The sequence below is a fragment of the Microtus pennsylvanicus genome, chromosome 4, assembly GCF_037038515.1.
Source record: "Microtus pennsylvanicus isolate mMicPen1 chromosome 4, mMicPen1.hap1, whole genome shotgun sequence".
Classification (NCBI taxonomy): domain Eukaryota; kingdom Metazoa; phylum Chordata; class Mammalia; order Rodentia; family Cricetidae; genus Microtus; species Microtus pennsylvanicus.
This window is the reverse complement of record NC_134582.1, coordinates 145,493,883-145,510,150: the sequence shown is the minus strand read 5'-3', so window position 1 is coordinate 145,510,150 and position 16,268 is coordinate 145,493,883. Positions and strand designations below refer to the sequence as shown.

At 44.7% G+C, this 16,268-nt stretch overlaps 1 protein-coding gene across 1 annotated transcript in view; it reads right to left on the bottom strand.

The window, feature by feature from the left end:
- Nucleotides 1–651: 651 nt before the first annotated feature.
- Nucleotides 652–16,268, bottom strand: part of LOC142849091 (multidrug resistance-associated protein 1-like) — a 100,161-nt gene continuing 84,544 nt past the window's right edge. Inside the window, exons 24-32 of the mRNA XM_075971195.1 lie at nucleotides 8,917–9,116; nucleotides 7,918–8,044; nucleotides 6,932–7,033; nucleotides 6,399–6,545; nucleotides 5,114–5,272; nucleotides 3,708–3,874; nucleotides 2,837–3,031; nucleotides 2,234–2,361; nucleotides 652–1,878 (exon numbers count right to left, since the gene is read on the bottom strand). Coding sequence (XP_075827310.1) covers nucleotides 2,253–2,361; nucleotides 2,837–3,031; nucleotides 3,708–3,874; nucleotides 5,114–5,272; nucleotides 6,399–6,545; nucleotides 6,932–7,033; nucleotides 7,918–8,044; nucleotides 8,917–9,116 — 1,206 coding nt within the window. The 3' untranslated portion in view covers nucleotides 652–1,878; nucleotides 2,234–2,252. The remainder of the gene's footprint in view (nucleotides 1,879–2,233; nucleotides 2,362–2,836; nucleotides 3,032–3,707; nucleotides 3,875–5,113; nucleotides 5,273–6,398; nucleotides 6,546–6,931; nucleotides 7,034–7,917; nucleotides 8,045–8,916; nucleotides 9,117–16,268) is intronic.

The window sequence follows — 16,268 nt, the reverse complement described above, 5'->3', positions numbered from 1 at the left end:
ATATTTAATTATGTGTATGTGCAAAAATTTGTGATTGTGTCCACATGAGGTTAGATGACATTCAGAGGCCAGAAACCCAAGTTACAGACAGGTCTGAGCTGCCCAATGTGGATGCTGGGGGCTAAACCTGGGTCCTCTGCAAGAGCATCATGCATTCTTAAGCACCACTGCTCCAGCCCCTACCTTATGCTCTTACTGAACAAGTTCACTGATTTGGCTAGGCTGGCTGGCCAGAGAGCCCCAGGGATGCTCCTGTTTCCTCCCTAGTGCTAGAATTATATGCACATATATCTGTATATAAACATATATGCATATACTGACTTTTATGTTGAGGACTGAAATGTAGGGTCTCATGAACAGATAGCACTTTACCAACTGAGCCATCTCACCAGCCACATTTCCCCCAAATCTTAAGCCCCGTTATTGCAACTCAGTCCTACCCACTATAGAGAAGGATTTGGGCCACTTGTGACTTTTATCTCAGAACCTGAACTTGGCCACCTTACACAGACAGAACTGAGGCACACAGCCTAAGTGCCTTGCCCAGGGTCACATGACAGCAGGACTCAAAACAAAGCATTTGTGTACTATGCCATTCTGACTCACTGCCAGACCCCAGGCAGCTCTTAACCTTGGTCTCCCCCATTTCATTTTACTTTTAATTTGTGTGCCTGGAAGAGGGCACTGGACTCCTGGAAGCCAGTGACACAGGTGCTGGGAACTGAACCTCAGTCCCCTGCGAGAGGAGCAAGCACTCATACCTGTTGAGCCCCCTCTCCAGCCCTGCCCTGCTACTTCAGACAACAGCGGTGACATGGCTCTCCTACTCTGGTTCTTCCAGAATGGAGGTTGGAAACCTCTGTACTCAAAAGGAAGTAGGATGGTTGTTTAGAAAGAAATAAAATATTTTTCTTTACTGCAAATTATTTGTAAATATTCACGTTTCCAGTGTCATTACAAAAAGACCCCCAGGAGAACTCTGGGTCCTTTAACGTGAAAGAATGGTACAACTTACAAAAATAATAAATACATATATTGCCACCTAAAGAAAAAAGGAAATTGCCTCAAGAAAAAGGAAATCAGCGCCAAAATTCATAGCAAGTATGAACTGTGGCTGGCAGCAACTTCTTGCTGCCCATGGGGGTCTCTCTTTGGTCTGCAACCCAAACACCTAGAGGACCACTCTGAAGAATTCAAACTGAGGATCAAGTGCAGAGCTGGACGTGGCTACTCCCTGAGTCAGTACCTCCTCCCAAGATATCCAATTCTGGGCACTGACTTTCTCCCTGGAACGGTGCTTAAAAATGGTGTGAGCGTGGGGGGATCATTCGTTTTCGTGAACGGCTCTCTTTTTGTGCTGGGGTGACAAGGACTGTGGCTCTGTCTTTGGTACCACTCTTCTCATCTGTGGGTACCACATCCATCATGCTCCTGACTTCTGCTGCTCATAACTACTTACAGATATTCTGAGAGGAGTAAGCCCTCCTCCTCCCAGCAATGGACAGGAAGAGGCAGAAAGCAAGGAAGGGATGGGGGCGGTCAGGATGTAAGTCCCTGTGAAGGGAGTATTGCTTGGCCTGGTTCAAAGCCTTCTGCTCAGGTCCTTTCCCACAAGGCTGCACCTAAAGCAAGTCCTGTGAGAGCTGCACTAGGTGCAGGGAAGTGTCAGAGTGCCTGAAGACCAGATGGCAGGCAAGGAGACATCACTCTGAGGCAACAGTATTTGTTGTTTGTTTTGTTTGTTCTTGTTGTTCCCTTGCTTTCAACTGCAGGCCTGAAGACAGGAAGCACTCTTCTGGAACCAGCAGGACCATGGGAACTGATAGAAGAGTTGGCAGGATCAGGAGAGGCTCCAGGGCTTGGCATCCATGGATGTGGCTGGAGAAACATGAGGCAGTAGCTGTTTGGTCACTAACTAGTGTGTTTGACACCAGCAATTTCTCTAGCAATTCAGCTGCCCTAGGCCCTACAGGAGCATGGGTAAACTTCCAGAGAACCTCACAAGTGGTACCAAAGGTCTGGCTTGTGTTTAAAGTGGAGTACATCTGTCTCCCAGTTTCTTCAAGGTCAGATCCAGAAGGGGGCCAGATGGTGGCTGCTGCTTTGTGCGTTTTGCTTTTTAGTTTGGTTTTCTTTTTCTTTATTTATTTTTTCATTTCTATCTGGGAGGCTTGGATTCCCAGGATTGATGGCTAATCCCTGGATACTGGGATGCTGGCCCCACAGTTCTTACCATCATGCCAGGGCCCAGCTCACACCAAGCCTGCATCCTTAGCCATGCTATAGAAGATGCCCCTGTGCTGCAGGAGCTCAGAGGGTGCACCACACTCCCGAACTTCTCCTTTGTCCAAGACGATCACCCTGCATGGGGAGAGATGTAGATGTGAGCATTATGCAAAGAGATGTGTTTGATGTCTATGGGATTGCCTGCCTGCAGAAAGTATTACAAACTCTAGGGGCTGGAGAGATGGGTATCCACCCTACCACCTCCTTGTTATCACTTGTACCTAGCACATGTCACCCTCTGACATCAATGTTTGTTGCTGTGTCCATTGTCCCTCTCTTTTAATTAAGTGTCCTGGTCCTTAAGATATTCCCTAAGCTTTGTTTGAGAGGTGACCCCAGAGTCCAGAATAACATGGGGCACATAGCAGACCCCTCATGCATATAAATATGCTGAATGAAATAATCCTGGATAACCTGTTCTTCTCGTGACAGAATAGTCCCACCAACTGGTGTTGCCCCTGAGCCTAAAAATGGTGACGGATGCATGAACAAACATGACTGTGAACCGGACCAACCCTGTAGGCCCACAGACCCACTCTGAGGGCTTAACCTTGTATAGTCCATGATGGTATTAAGCCGATGAGCAATAGTGAGCACAGTACAGTCTTCAAACTGTGTCCGGATGGTAGACTGAATGAGGTCATCTGTCTCTAGGTCCACAGCTGCTGTAGCCTCGTCCAACACTAGAATCTTTGTCTTCCTCAGCAGAGCCCGGGCCAGGCACACAAGCTGGCGCTGGCCGACACTAGAAAGGGAGAAAATCTCAGAGACAGGGCTCAAACTACCCTGATCCTGAACCAGGCTTGGAGGGGAGAAGGCTAGCGCACAGTCTGGGGGTGGGTTTTAGGCAGGAGAACAAGTCTGCTCCCCATGTCCATGCCTGTGACAGATATTACTAATCAATCATGCTTTACTTCCATGTGAGCAGGAAATGGACTTAGAATCATTCCCAACAAAAGGCTCAGAGGTAATATTCACAAAGTATCAGGCCATTCTGGTGTGGATGACAGAGTGGATAACAAAGGTGGTTCACTATCCATGACCTCTTTGAGCTGCTGCAGACTCAGCACTGGCTGGGCTCAGCTATGAGCCTGGCTTTAGTCAACGGGATGCTGACCAATGAACGGCCAGTAGAGGCCTAACGTGGGAATGGACATGTTCACCCTTACACATCTGCCATCACCACGACAGCACACCTGGGCAAGTCTGCTGGAAGATGAAAAACAGATGCACTGATCCCACTGAGGCCAAGTAGATCAGCCAACAGTCAGCTGCACCTACTTCCTTTCCCCATGAATAATCCCAGTCAAGGTCAGCAGCACAGTCATTGACTGACCACTGACTGAGCAGAATGGAGGCTGGTTGCCCTGGTGATGGGGGCAAGAGGACAGAATCTTCACACACTGGCCCTGCCTGCCTACCTCAGGTTCTCTCCACCTTCTGCACACTCATGATTCAGCTTGTCGGGCAAAGCTGACACAAAGCCTTTCAGGTGAGCAAGCTCCAGGGCCATCCAGACTTCTTCATCAGAATACTGACTGAAAGGGTCCAGGTTCATGCGGAGAGAACCCGAGAACAAAACAGGATCCTGTGCAAGAACAGCAGATAGCATGTATGAGGGTCTAAATCTAGAAGGTTCCACACAGCCTGATGTTTTGAGCACTTGTTCCACAGTTGGTGGTGTCATTTTGGGATGTTGTGGAGCTTTTAAGGAGATGGAGCCTGTCTGAAAGAAGCAGGTTTCTGAGGGCAGTCCTCTGAAGCTTAGTCTTGGCTCTGATATTGGCTGGGTCCCTGCTTCCTGGTTGCTTGATGTCACCACCAAACATACTACAGCATGACCTTGCTTTCCCCACTGTGATGGACAGCAACCCTGTGATACTCTGAATCTCTCTTCCCTGCAGATGATTCAAGGATTCTGGCACAACTATCAAAAAAGTAACTAACAGTACATGGCAATCACACCACACTGAACAAGGAAAGCTCACCAATATAAGATATGAGATGTTCACACTAGAACAGGAAGAGATCTCAGAGTCCCTCCAGAGCATGAACTCTGTGAACAGAAAATGTCTGGAAAACCCTGCGTAACCAGACCAAAACTTTTTTTTCAAAACTTCTCCAAACTTTCAATATGCCAATTCTCTGTTGCTTTTAGCGGTGTTATTTCATCACAGCAACAGAGATGTAACTGACGCTGTCACTCAACCCCACCTGCAGGAAAGACTCAGAGAAACAAAGAAAAATCACAGCCACAAGCAATGCATTAGGGAACTCTTGCCCACAGGGAATGGTTTAGAAAATTCTTATTTGCAGCATAGCTCCAGAAGTGTTAGAGATTAAGACACTGACTCCTGCAACTGGCAGAGAAGACTGAGTTATTATCACCAAAGTCCTCAGATGCTCTGGGTCTCTGTATGAAACAGTAGAGAATTTTCACATCACCTGTTCACAGTTCCTATATACAGCCATGTACTATCTAACACCAAGAAAATACTTAGGAAAATAGCTGACCATCACTTGGGGGTAAAAGTCTATGTATGATATTAAGTGCAGATGCTAAATCTGGAAAAAGAAAAACTAATCATGGGTTTTGTGACCAAAGCTACATGCAACCAAGCCTGATGGCCTTGAATTTGATCCTCAGAATACACACGCAGAGGAGAGAACTGACTCCTGTAGACTATCAATTCATATGCATGGTCTGTTCCCCTCCTCCCAATAAATACATGGATGCAAATATATTACTCTCCATCTACAGTTGGCAGAGTATATGAATACAGAGGGTGTGGCTTCAGTGTGTGCAGGACCCATCAGCCTTGCCCACCTGGGGGATAATGGTGATCTTGAATCGCAGGTTGTGTAGGCCAATCTTAGCAATGTTCACCCCATCGATGATGATCTCCCCTTCTGAAGACTCATTGATCCGGAACAAACCCAGGGTGAGTGATGACTTCCCAGCTCCTGTACGGCCCACAATGCCAACCTGCAGAACAGGAAGAAGCTGTGGTGATGTGGGAATGCTGCAGACTCAAGGTTCTCCCAGCAGGTGGCTGGGTCAGAGCTGTGGTCATCTGGTTGATCTAGCTTCCACTACAGTGCTTACCCCCTCTCCACCCCGCTTCTCCAAGACCCACCTTCAGGGGCTACTTTGACAAAAGGTTGGAAAAGATGCCCTTTGCTTCACAGAGGCTAAGGACTTTTCATAAGTCAGAAGAGATGCTCAAAGGAATAGGGTGCAGATTAAACAAATGTTTAGTTGTGCTATGTTCAACTAGAGAGAGTCGGAAAATAATGAGGTGCTTCCTGGCTTCCCACATGGTTCCTCTCTCCTCTGATGGGAATTCCTTCCTGAAGCCATGACTATACCTCAGATTCAAGCAAAGCCCCTGAACTTCTCTGATATGGTCCGAGTACCCCAGTTCCTGATCAATGGCTAACATCCTCAATGTCCAATGACAGGTCTTTCTCCTCTCTTTTACATCTGGGCTTGAGTAGGCTCCTCCACAGTTATCACAGCTCAGCACCCATGCATGAATGCCCGTAAGACTCAGAGATTTACCTCATGGAAAGAGAACACTTGGACACATGTGGATGGACAATTTAACAATTCAATATTACAGTATGCAAATGCCTAGGATGATCCCTGACCAAGTGTCTGAGAAAGTTCTATGGGTCATGGTCTTGAATGCCTTCCAGGAAGAGCTTGGAGCTATATGTCCCCATAAGCTGTTCTGGGATGATGGTATCACTTTATTACTCTAGAGTTTACAAACTCCAGTAAAGGGACACACAGGAGGAGCTGGGGTGAGCTGGAGGGCTAGATTCTTCTAGACAGACCTGCAGGGGGGTGGGCAGAACTGCTACATGTTCCAACCATTCAAGAAAAGCAGAGGGACCATTTTATGGATCACGGATTTTTTTTTAGTATTTATAGTTCACGCAAATGTTTTCAAAAAACGTATCTGCATGTCTGGGGGTGTCGTCCACCTGTTGAATACACTCAGCATCTTTTATTCCCATGATTCCTCCCTGTAAAAGCACCTCAATCCCACAGTGGAGAGTTCATGCTGGACCCTAAGTCAATGGAACAGAGGACGGAGCACGCCCACCTTTTCTCCACCCTCGATGGTGACGTTTATGTTCTTGAGAACCAAGTCCAAGTCCTCTCGATACCTCAAGCAGTAGTTCCGGAACTCTACACGGCCCGAATGGGGCCAGGTGCTGGGTGGAGCTGTCTCCTGGATTTGCCAGGGAGCCTGGATCACAAGAAGAGGGATAAGAGAAACTGGCAAGTGCAAGCTGCCAAGAACAGTCTTTTATGTGGGTTCTGGGGTCTGAACTCTTCACCCACTGAGCTATCTCACACTTCCAATCAACTCATTCATGCTTAATTCCTCAACTTATGAGGAAAATTGTCCTCATTGTGTTCCTGTTTCCCCAGGGTACCTGTGGGCTGTGTTACTTATACTTACTAAGGGATATTTTCCTCTAAAACAAGATGGTTCTTAATAAGTGTTAAAAGCAGACAGGAAAAGCCCAAGAGGGCCTGGCAGACACATAGTTCACCCTCTGAGTAAGCAGAGGACACCCAAAGGGTTTCTGAAAGGCCAAGGCTAAGGGGCCAGACTGAATCCTGCCTTACCTCCTTCTCTGTTTCAGAATACTCTTTGAGTCTCTCCACAGCCACGATGTTGGTCTCCATCTCAGAGGACATTCGAACCAGCCAGTTCAAGTAGGAAGTTATCTGCCAATGGAGAGAGCCATGTGGGGTCTCTTGGGGAAAGCGTGGCTTCATTTTCATTAAGTATGCATCATATCATTCACACAGATACAGAAATAAGTGACCTACAGAGCCATCACCAGAATGGACACACTGCACCTCTTAGGAATCACACCTTTCAAGGTGACACATGGTTCACACAAGTTGTCAGAAAGCAGCCAAGAGCTGTGAGGTGGCTCTGTGGGCAAAGCACTTGCTGAGCAAGCCTGGCAACCTGAGTTCCACCCTCCAGGGCCATGTAAAGATGCAACAAGAGAAAATGACTCCACAGAGTTGTCCTCTGACATCTGCATTGTGGATGAAAGAAAGAGAAGGGGGGAAGAAAGGGAAGAAAGGAGGGAAGGAGGGAGGGAGGGAGGGAGGGAGGGAGGGAGGGAGGGACAGAGGAAGGGAGGAAAGGAGGGAGGGAGGGAGGGGGGAAAGAGAGAGAAGACAGAAAAGAAAGGCAGAAAGAAAGAGAAGTCATATAGGAAACTGGAAAATATTTTGAAACTGCATGTGTGGATCCGTAATTAATCCCAGTGCTCCAAAGATTGAAGACGCAGAATTATGCCAAGTTCTAGGCTACCCCATCTTAACCACACAAAGAAAATATTTTTAACTCAGTATGATAAACATCATGAGATGGAACTAACACAGAACTCAGGGAAATTCATAGCTTTGAAAGCATCAAAGCCACTGAGAATCTTCTGAATGGTGAAGAATGCAGGCCACGTGTCAGGATTCCCATAAAACTCCATTCAAGCCCTCTCCTTTTCCCATTCGTGCAGGTACCCAAAGCCAAGGTCTAGAAACTCAAAATCTGGTTGCCATAGGGAGAACATTCAACACAAGAAAGAGCCTTCTACCTGCAATGAGTAAGACACGGAGAGGCCCACCAAGCCAGCGCTGAGGCTGTGACGGGATATGACAGCAAACAGGGCGGCGAACAACACGATACAGTTGCCCACACACTCAAGACGCACAGCGAGCCACCTGTAAGGAGATATGTAGGAGTATATCAGACAGACAGACAGACAGACAGACAGATGCACAGTTTTAAGTTCATGGAACGGAGCTAAGCTCATCTGCCATCTGAGCTAATTTCCAAGCACTTCTAGAGAAAGGCCTTGTGGGTGACACTCATCCAAGATATGAGAACTGGGAGTGGGGGTGGTGCCCAGGGCCCATAGGACTTCATGAATCTGGCTTGCCTAGGGACTAAAATAGAACTCTCAAGAGCAACCTCCACCCTGGAAACTCAAGTTTGCCTTTGGAAAGATTGACTTTTTCTTAGGAAATCTTTAATATCAAGAAACAATTCCCTGGAAATCGCGAAGTTGTCATCGACTACAGGAGGCACTGCTGTCTGTAAACAGGCATCGTGGGCTGGGGCAGAGCTCATTGCTGGGTCACTGGCCTGCCGTGCACAGGGCCCTGGGTTTGAGAGCCATCACCACAGAATAATAGCAATAATAATTATAAAATAAGTAAAAGTCAGTCCCTTGGCAAGAGATAAACCTCAATGTGAGGAAGAAACAGCTGCTATTTACAAAGTTGGACACTGAGCTCTTAGGACCACCCCCCACCTGCACCCCACAATGCTAAGATTATGTGAGGACAAAAATGTGGGTTCTCATGCTTGCACAGCAAGCAATATCAGCCACCAGGCCAGCTCTCCAGCCCCCAGGCTGCTTTATTTTTTAGACAAAATCTCATTCTATAGTCTAGCTGGCCTGGAATTCGCCAGTTAATCAAGGGAACCTCAGACTCATGGTAATCTTCCTTCAGGCATGTGCCCCGCTGTTTCCATTTCTCTCCCAGAAGAAACAGAGGCTGAGGGACTGGGCCCTCGGCTGGCTTCCCACCTGTTGGCCACAATGCTGGGGTAGTAGGCCTTCTGGTTCTCATCTACTTTTAGGTCACTCTGGCGAATGAAGCGCTCCTGCTCCTCAAAGGCACGGATGACACTGACCCCCAGCAAGGTCTCGTTGAAGTGTGAGTACACAGGGGAACGGCTAACAGACTCGAGGCGCTTCAGCTGTCGGGAGGAGGCCACATAGAACCTCTGTGGGAGAGAGAGAGGCACAGAATCAGTGCTAGCCCCTCGTGCCATCCTCCTGGGATATTCCGGGAGAAGCTCAGACGTGGCTGACCCCTGGAGATGGGCTGCTTTCCTGGTGAACTGTGGAACAGGAATGTCAGTGACAGTAGCCACAGTTTCTTGGATGCATGTCCCATTTTCCAACCTAGGCAGTGCTCTTTCTTGCTCTTGTGTGGAGACAAAGGGGTAAAAGTGGCCTCCTCTTTGGGTCCGTGCCTAAGCAGCAGCAGGATGAAATGACCTCCAGACTGCCTGGTCTCTCAGGAGCTCTCAATGTTTGGGGCTTTCCTCTCCCAACAGTACAGGTTCAGAAAGACGCTTTGTGACTGGCAGACCTCTTTAGTCTTCATTTGCTACTACCACAGAAATCCAGGCCTTGGCTTCTTCTGTATAATAGCAACACTAAAGCCATTTTGCACAGTAGACTATGAGGACAGCAGGTAAGAACCAGTATGGTTCTTCTTTGTGAGTCTCACATGGCTATATGCACATTCATTGCACATGTCTCACACACATACATGTCAAGGATGGAACCCTGTGGATGCCACTAAACCAGGAGCCTGTGTCAGCAGTTTCACACACATGGCAACTCCATGCCCTCCCATATGCCCATCCCTATTCTCCTTCAATTCATGGTCTCTTCTTTCCCTCATCATTACTGAATGTCTGTAAGTGTGTGTAAACATATACACATTCCTAGATAGAACCTGTGAGTCCAAATGTTACCTATATGTATGTTTTCAGGGCTGACCCTTTGGCACTAGACACCCAACTGATGGGCTCTTCTTTGGGGAGGGCCACCTCTTCTGTTCCTAGCTGACAGGGATGGGGCCACAGAAAGGAATTGACATTGGTCTTCACTCTATAGGGTGACAAGCACAGGTCAGCAGGAGGCAGCGCCAGGTACAAAGAGTAGGGGCCAAGTCAGCAAGGGACAGGAGTGACCCCACTGAGAGAAAAGGAGACAAGAGTTGCTTAGTCTCCGAAAATGCCAAACAGGATGAAAAAAAAAAGACTACAAAGACATCAACCCTTATATACACAAACTATATAGGTGTGCTGGCTAGTTTTATGTTAGCTTCACACACGCTAAAGTCATATGAGATGATGAAACCTCAACTGAGAAAATGACTTCTTTAGGAGATTTTCTTAATTAATGATTGGTGGGGAGGGCACTGTGTGTGGGGGGGGGAGGGGTGGAGGAAGTATCCCTGGGCTGGTGCCCTGGGTTCTAAAAGAAAGCAGGGTGAGAAAGCCATGAGGAACAAGCAGTACCCTCCATGGCTCTGCATCAGCTCCTGCCTCCAGGTTCCTGCCCTGCTTGAGTGCCTGTCCTCTCTGTCATATGGAATGGTGAATGCAATTAACCCCTTCCTTCTCAAGTTGCTTTTTGTTATGGTGTTTCATCACAGCAAAAGTAGCCCTTAGCAGTGTGCCCAGCAGTTGCTATGAACACCAAACAAGCACTCAAACAGCAAACAGCAAACATGTTCCAGCCTAGCTGAATTCTGCAGTTTTACCTATTACATAAGTTTCTTAGGAAAAGCACTTGTCATTTTTTAACTTTAAATCATATATGATAATGATGATGAGTTTGTGTATGTGTGCACGGTGTATGCATGAGCAGTATATATGCACACCCACGCCAGAATGCATGTGTGGAGGTCAGAGAGGTTCTCTCTTTCCATCTTGGGATGTGAGAATCAGGTTTGTGCAGCAAGAGCTGAGCAAGTCCTGTCTGCAAAAGTAAAGTATACTGACTAAGGTGGTTTGAGTAAAAATGTGCCTCACAGGCTTAAAAGTGTGAACACTTGGCCCCTAGTTGGTGGCACTATTTGGGTAGATTTAGCAGGCATGGCCTTGCTGGAGGAAGAGTGTCACTGGGGCAAGATCTGAGGTTTTAAAAGCCATGTACCATTCCCTGTCTGCTGTCTTGTCTCATAGTTCAAGATGTAACCTCTCAGCAGTTCCTGCCATCACAGATGGTACTTGTGTTCATGACTTCCAGATGTGATAGTGATGGACTTTTCTCCCTCTGGAACTGGAAGCCCAAATAAACCCTCCTTTGATAAGGTGTCTTGGTCATTGAGTTTTTATCATAGTCATGAGAATTTAATTTATTGAGAATAATATGAATAGAAAGATTAAGAAGTGCCTAGAATTAAATGTATAAAGGGGATGTAGGGCAGGGGAGCATGAGCAAGTGGAAGACACTGGTCTAACACTTTAGTTTCCATTCCCAGAACCACAAAATGAAGATAGTAGGTAGACAGACAGACAGACAGATCATGGAATATTCCTTTACACTGTGTGAATATATGTCACTGTGACTGACAAATAACTGGACAGGAAGAGTTTAGGCAGGACTGGCAGACAAAAAGAGAGCATGAAAAAGAAGAGGAGTCTCAGGAGTCACGAGGAGAAGCAGAGGAAGTAGGAGATAAACTTGCTATACTGAGAAAAGGTACCAAGCCAGGTAATAGAGTGTAAATATGGGTTAATTTAAAATGTAAAAGTTAGCTAGTGACAACCCTGAGCCCCTGAGCTTGGTATTGGTCAACTGCTATTGGCCAAGCATTTGCAATTAATAATAAGCCTGTGTGGCTATTTGAGAACAGGCTGGCAGGAAAGAAAATCTGCCTACAATAGATAGAATTGAGTATGATGATTAGACCTTTCTCAGAGAAGGTCAGTCACTGTGGGCACCAATAAATACATCTATCTCAAAGTCACCTTTAGTAGTACACCTATTTGTGTGCTACACAAATACGGTTGTAATTAGTGACTGGAGCATTGATTAAATGCCACCAAAAAGATCAAAGAAGCACACTTTTGAGTACAAGTGAGGAATTTTTCAGAGAGCATTAACTGAGGCCAGAAGACCCGCCCTGAATGTGAGAGCCACCATCTCATTCTGGGAGTCTGGATGAAGTCTGGATAAATAAAAAAGGAAGCTAGCACAAACATCTTCTGCTTCCTGACCATGCCACGCCCTCCCTACCAGACAGCACTAAAACTGTGAACAGAAGAAAATCTCCTCCTTGAGTTGTTTAGCTCAGGTAATTGCCACAGGTCCACAGAAATGACTATGCCAAAACACCTTCCACACATGGGCACTGCTTGGTCATCAGGCTTGGCTTTTCTAGGGATCAAACTCATGTACTCATGCTTGTGAGGCAAGCGCTGTACTCTCAAGGGGAAACTCTCTAGTTTCCAGTGTTACACTCGAGGGATGGTGTGGCCTCTTTGAACTGGAGCCTGCAAGAAGCTTTCCAGGCAGCATGAGCACATTTACCACATTTTGGGAAATACAGCCAATAAACAGCCAGCACTGATTTAAAGAAGCGACAAGGCAAGTCCAAAGATGGACTTTCGCCCTACAATTCCATCTTTCTTTATGGTAATGTCAATGACCTGAAGTGTGATAGGGTCCAGGTACGAGACAGCAATACCAAGGTCCCCAGACTCTATGTGACAAGTATCCACAATTTGGTATTTTTACTTTTTTGTTTTGATTTTGAGACAAGGTTTGCTATGTAGCTTTGAACTTTCTGATGTGGGACTCTCCTCTGTATGCTGTGAATATGGTTTATTATCATTGCTTTATAAAGAAGCTGCTTGGTTCCCTGCGAGCTCCTTGGAACCCTGCCATACATCCTGTACCCAAACTTGGGGAACATAGGACATCCCTCGACATTTCTAGCTGCCAGAAGAATGCTTGCCTGCTAGCCTTCAATCCACCCTGCCCCCAACCTGCAGTTCCGTGCAAGTTTCCTGGAACCCTGCCATATATCCTGCATCCATACTTGGAAGACAGAAGAGCTGCCAGCAGGGAGCTTCCCTACTAGCCCTCAATCCACCCCACCCCCAACCTGCCTTTCCCTGCAAGTTCCATAGAACCCTGCCAAACACAACCTGTGCCAATACTGAGTGGACCTAAGAGCCTGCTCCAATACTGAGTGGACCTAAGAGACAGACACAGCAAGGATTGGACCAAGAAGCCAAGAGACTGCTCGCTTCATTTGAAGGAAGAGATGGGTAGGCACCAATGCAAGAATTCCTCCAACATCCTAAAAAACAACATGGTAACACCAGAACCCAGCAGACACATAATAGGAAGACTTGATCATCCTAACACAGAAGATGTAGAAGAAAATGACTTTAAATATAACTTTATGAAAAAGAGGAAGTGGAAAACTCCCTTAAAGAAATAGAGGAGAAGACAAACAGAAAGCTGGAAGAAATTAATAAATCCCTCAAAAAAAAAAAAACAAGAAAACCAAGAAAAAGCAATCAAACAGGTGAAGGAAACAGTTCAAGATTTGAACACTGAAATAAAGGCAATAAAGAAAACACAAACCGAGGGAATTCTGGATTTGGAAAATCTGGGTAAACAAACAGAAACTACAGAGACAAGTATAACCAACAGAATTCAAGAGATAGAAGAAAGAATCTCAAACACTGAAGATACCATTGAGGAAATAGACTCATTGGTCAAAGAAAACACTAAATACAACAAATTCTTAACACAAAACATTCAGGAAATCTGGGACACCATGAAAAGACCAAACCTAAGAATAATAGGGGTAGATGAAAAAGAAGAACTCCAGCTCAAAGGCACAGAAAATATACTCAACAAATTATAGAAGAAAACTTTCCCAACTTATGGAAAAATACCCCAATGAAGAAACAAGAAGCCCACAGAACACCAAATAGACAGGATCAAAAAAAAAATCCCCTCATCATATAATAATCAAAACACAAAACATACAGAACAAAGAAAGAATATTAAGAGCTGCAAAGGAAAAAGGTCAAGAAACTTATAAAGGTAAACCTAACAGAATTACATGTGACTTCTCAATGAAAACCATGAATGCCAGAAGATCCTGGATAGATGTGCTGCAGACACTAAGAGACCATGGATGCAAGCACAGACTACTATACCCAACAAAGCTTTCATTCACCATTGATGGAGAAAACAAGATATTCAATGACAAAAACAGATTTAAACAATACATATCCACAAACCTAGCCTTATAGAAAGTATTAGACAGAAAAACCTCAACCCAAGGAAGTTAACTACACTCACAATAACACAGACATCTGATAAACCCCCCACCAGTATAACCCAAAGAAGGGAAACATACAAATACTACTCCCAAAAGATAACCGGAGTTAACAACGACTGCTCATTAATATTGTTTAAAATCAATGGACTCAATTCACCTATAAAAAGACACAGGCTAAGAGAATAGATATAAAAACAGGATCCAGCATTCTGCTGTTTATAAGAAACACACCTCAACCTCAAAGACAGACACTTCCTCAGAGTAAAGGGTTAGGAAAAAGGTTTTCCAATCAAATGGACCTAAGAAACAAGTGGGGGTGGCTGGCTACCTTAATATCTAACAAAATTTATTTCAAACTGAAATAAATCAGAAGAGATGGAGAAGGAAACTTTATACTCATAACAGGAACAATTCATCAAGATGGAATCTCAATCCTGAATATCTACGCCCCTAATACAAGAGTACCCACATATGTACAAGAAACATTACTAAAACTGAAATCACACATCAAACCCCACACACAACTAGTAGGAGATCTCAACACTCCTCTCTCACCCATGGACAGGTCAACCAGACAGAAACTTAACAGAGAAATAAGAGAACTAACAGATGTAATGAACCAAATGGACTTAACAGACATCTATAGAACATTCCACCCAAACAAAAAGAATATACCTTCTTCTCAGCACCTCATGGAACCTTCTCGAAAATTGATCACATAATCGGTAACAAAGCAAACATCCACAGATACAAAAAAATTGGAGTAAACACCTGTGTCTTATCGGATCACCATGGAGTAAAGTCAGAATTTAACAATTCCACCCCTGGAAAGCCTACAAACTCATGGAAATTGAACAGTCAACTACTGAACCACCCCTGGCTCAAGGAAGAAATAAAGAAATAAATTAAAACTTTCCTTGAATTCAATGAAAATAAAGGCACAACATATCCAAACCTATGGGGCACTATGAAAGCAGTGCTAAGAGGAAAGTTCATAGCACTAAGTGCCCTCATAAAGAAAACAGAGAAAGCTCACATTAGAGAATTAACAGCATGCCTGAAAGCTCTAGAAAAAAAAGCAGCAGACTCACCCAGGAGGAGGAGAAGACAGGAAATAATCAATTGTGGGCTGAAATCAACAAAATAGAAACACAGAAACCCATACAAAGAATCAATGAAACAATGAGCCAGTTCTTTGAAAAAATCAACAAGATTGGAAAACCCTTATCCAAACTAATCAAAAGGCAAAGAGAGAACAACCAAATTAACAAGATCAGAAATGAAAACAGTGACATAACAACAGACACTGAGGAAATTCACAGAATCATTAGGTCCTACTACAAAAACCTGTACTCTACAAAATTGGAAAATGTAAAAGAAATGGACAATTTTTTAGATAGATACCATATACCAAAATTAAATCAAGACCAGGTGAACAATTTAAATAGACCTATAAGTTGCGAGGAGATGGAAGCTGTAATCAAAAACCTCCCAACCAAAAAAAAGCCCAGGGCCAGATGGTTTTAGTGCAGAGTTCTACAAAAACTTTCAAGAAGAGCTAATAATGCCTATACTCCTCAAAGTGTTCCACATAAAAGAAACAGAAGGCTCATTACCAAACTCTTTTTATGAAGCTACAGTTAACCTGATACCAAAACCGCACAAAGACTCAACCATGAAAGAGAATTACAGACCAATCTCACTCATGAACATGGATGCAAAAATTCTCAATAAAATATTGGCAAATCAAATTCAAGTACACATCAAAAAAAATCATCCATCATTATCAAGTAGGCTTCATCTCAGAGATGCAGGGCTGGTTCAACATAAAAAAAAATCTATCAATGTAATCCATCATATAAATAAACTTAAAGAAAAAACCATATGATCATTTCATTAGATGCTGAAAAAGCATTTGACAAAATTCAACACCCCTTCATGATAAAGGTCTTGGAGAGATTAGTGATACAAGGATCATATCTAAATATGGTGAAGGCAATATATAGCAAGCCGACAGCTAATATCAAATTAAATGGGGAGAAAAAGC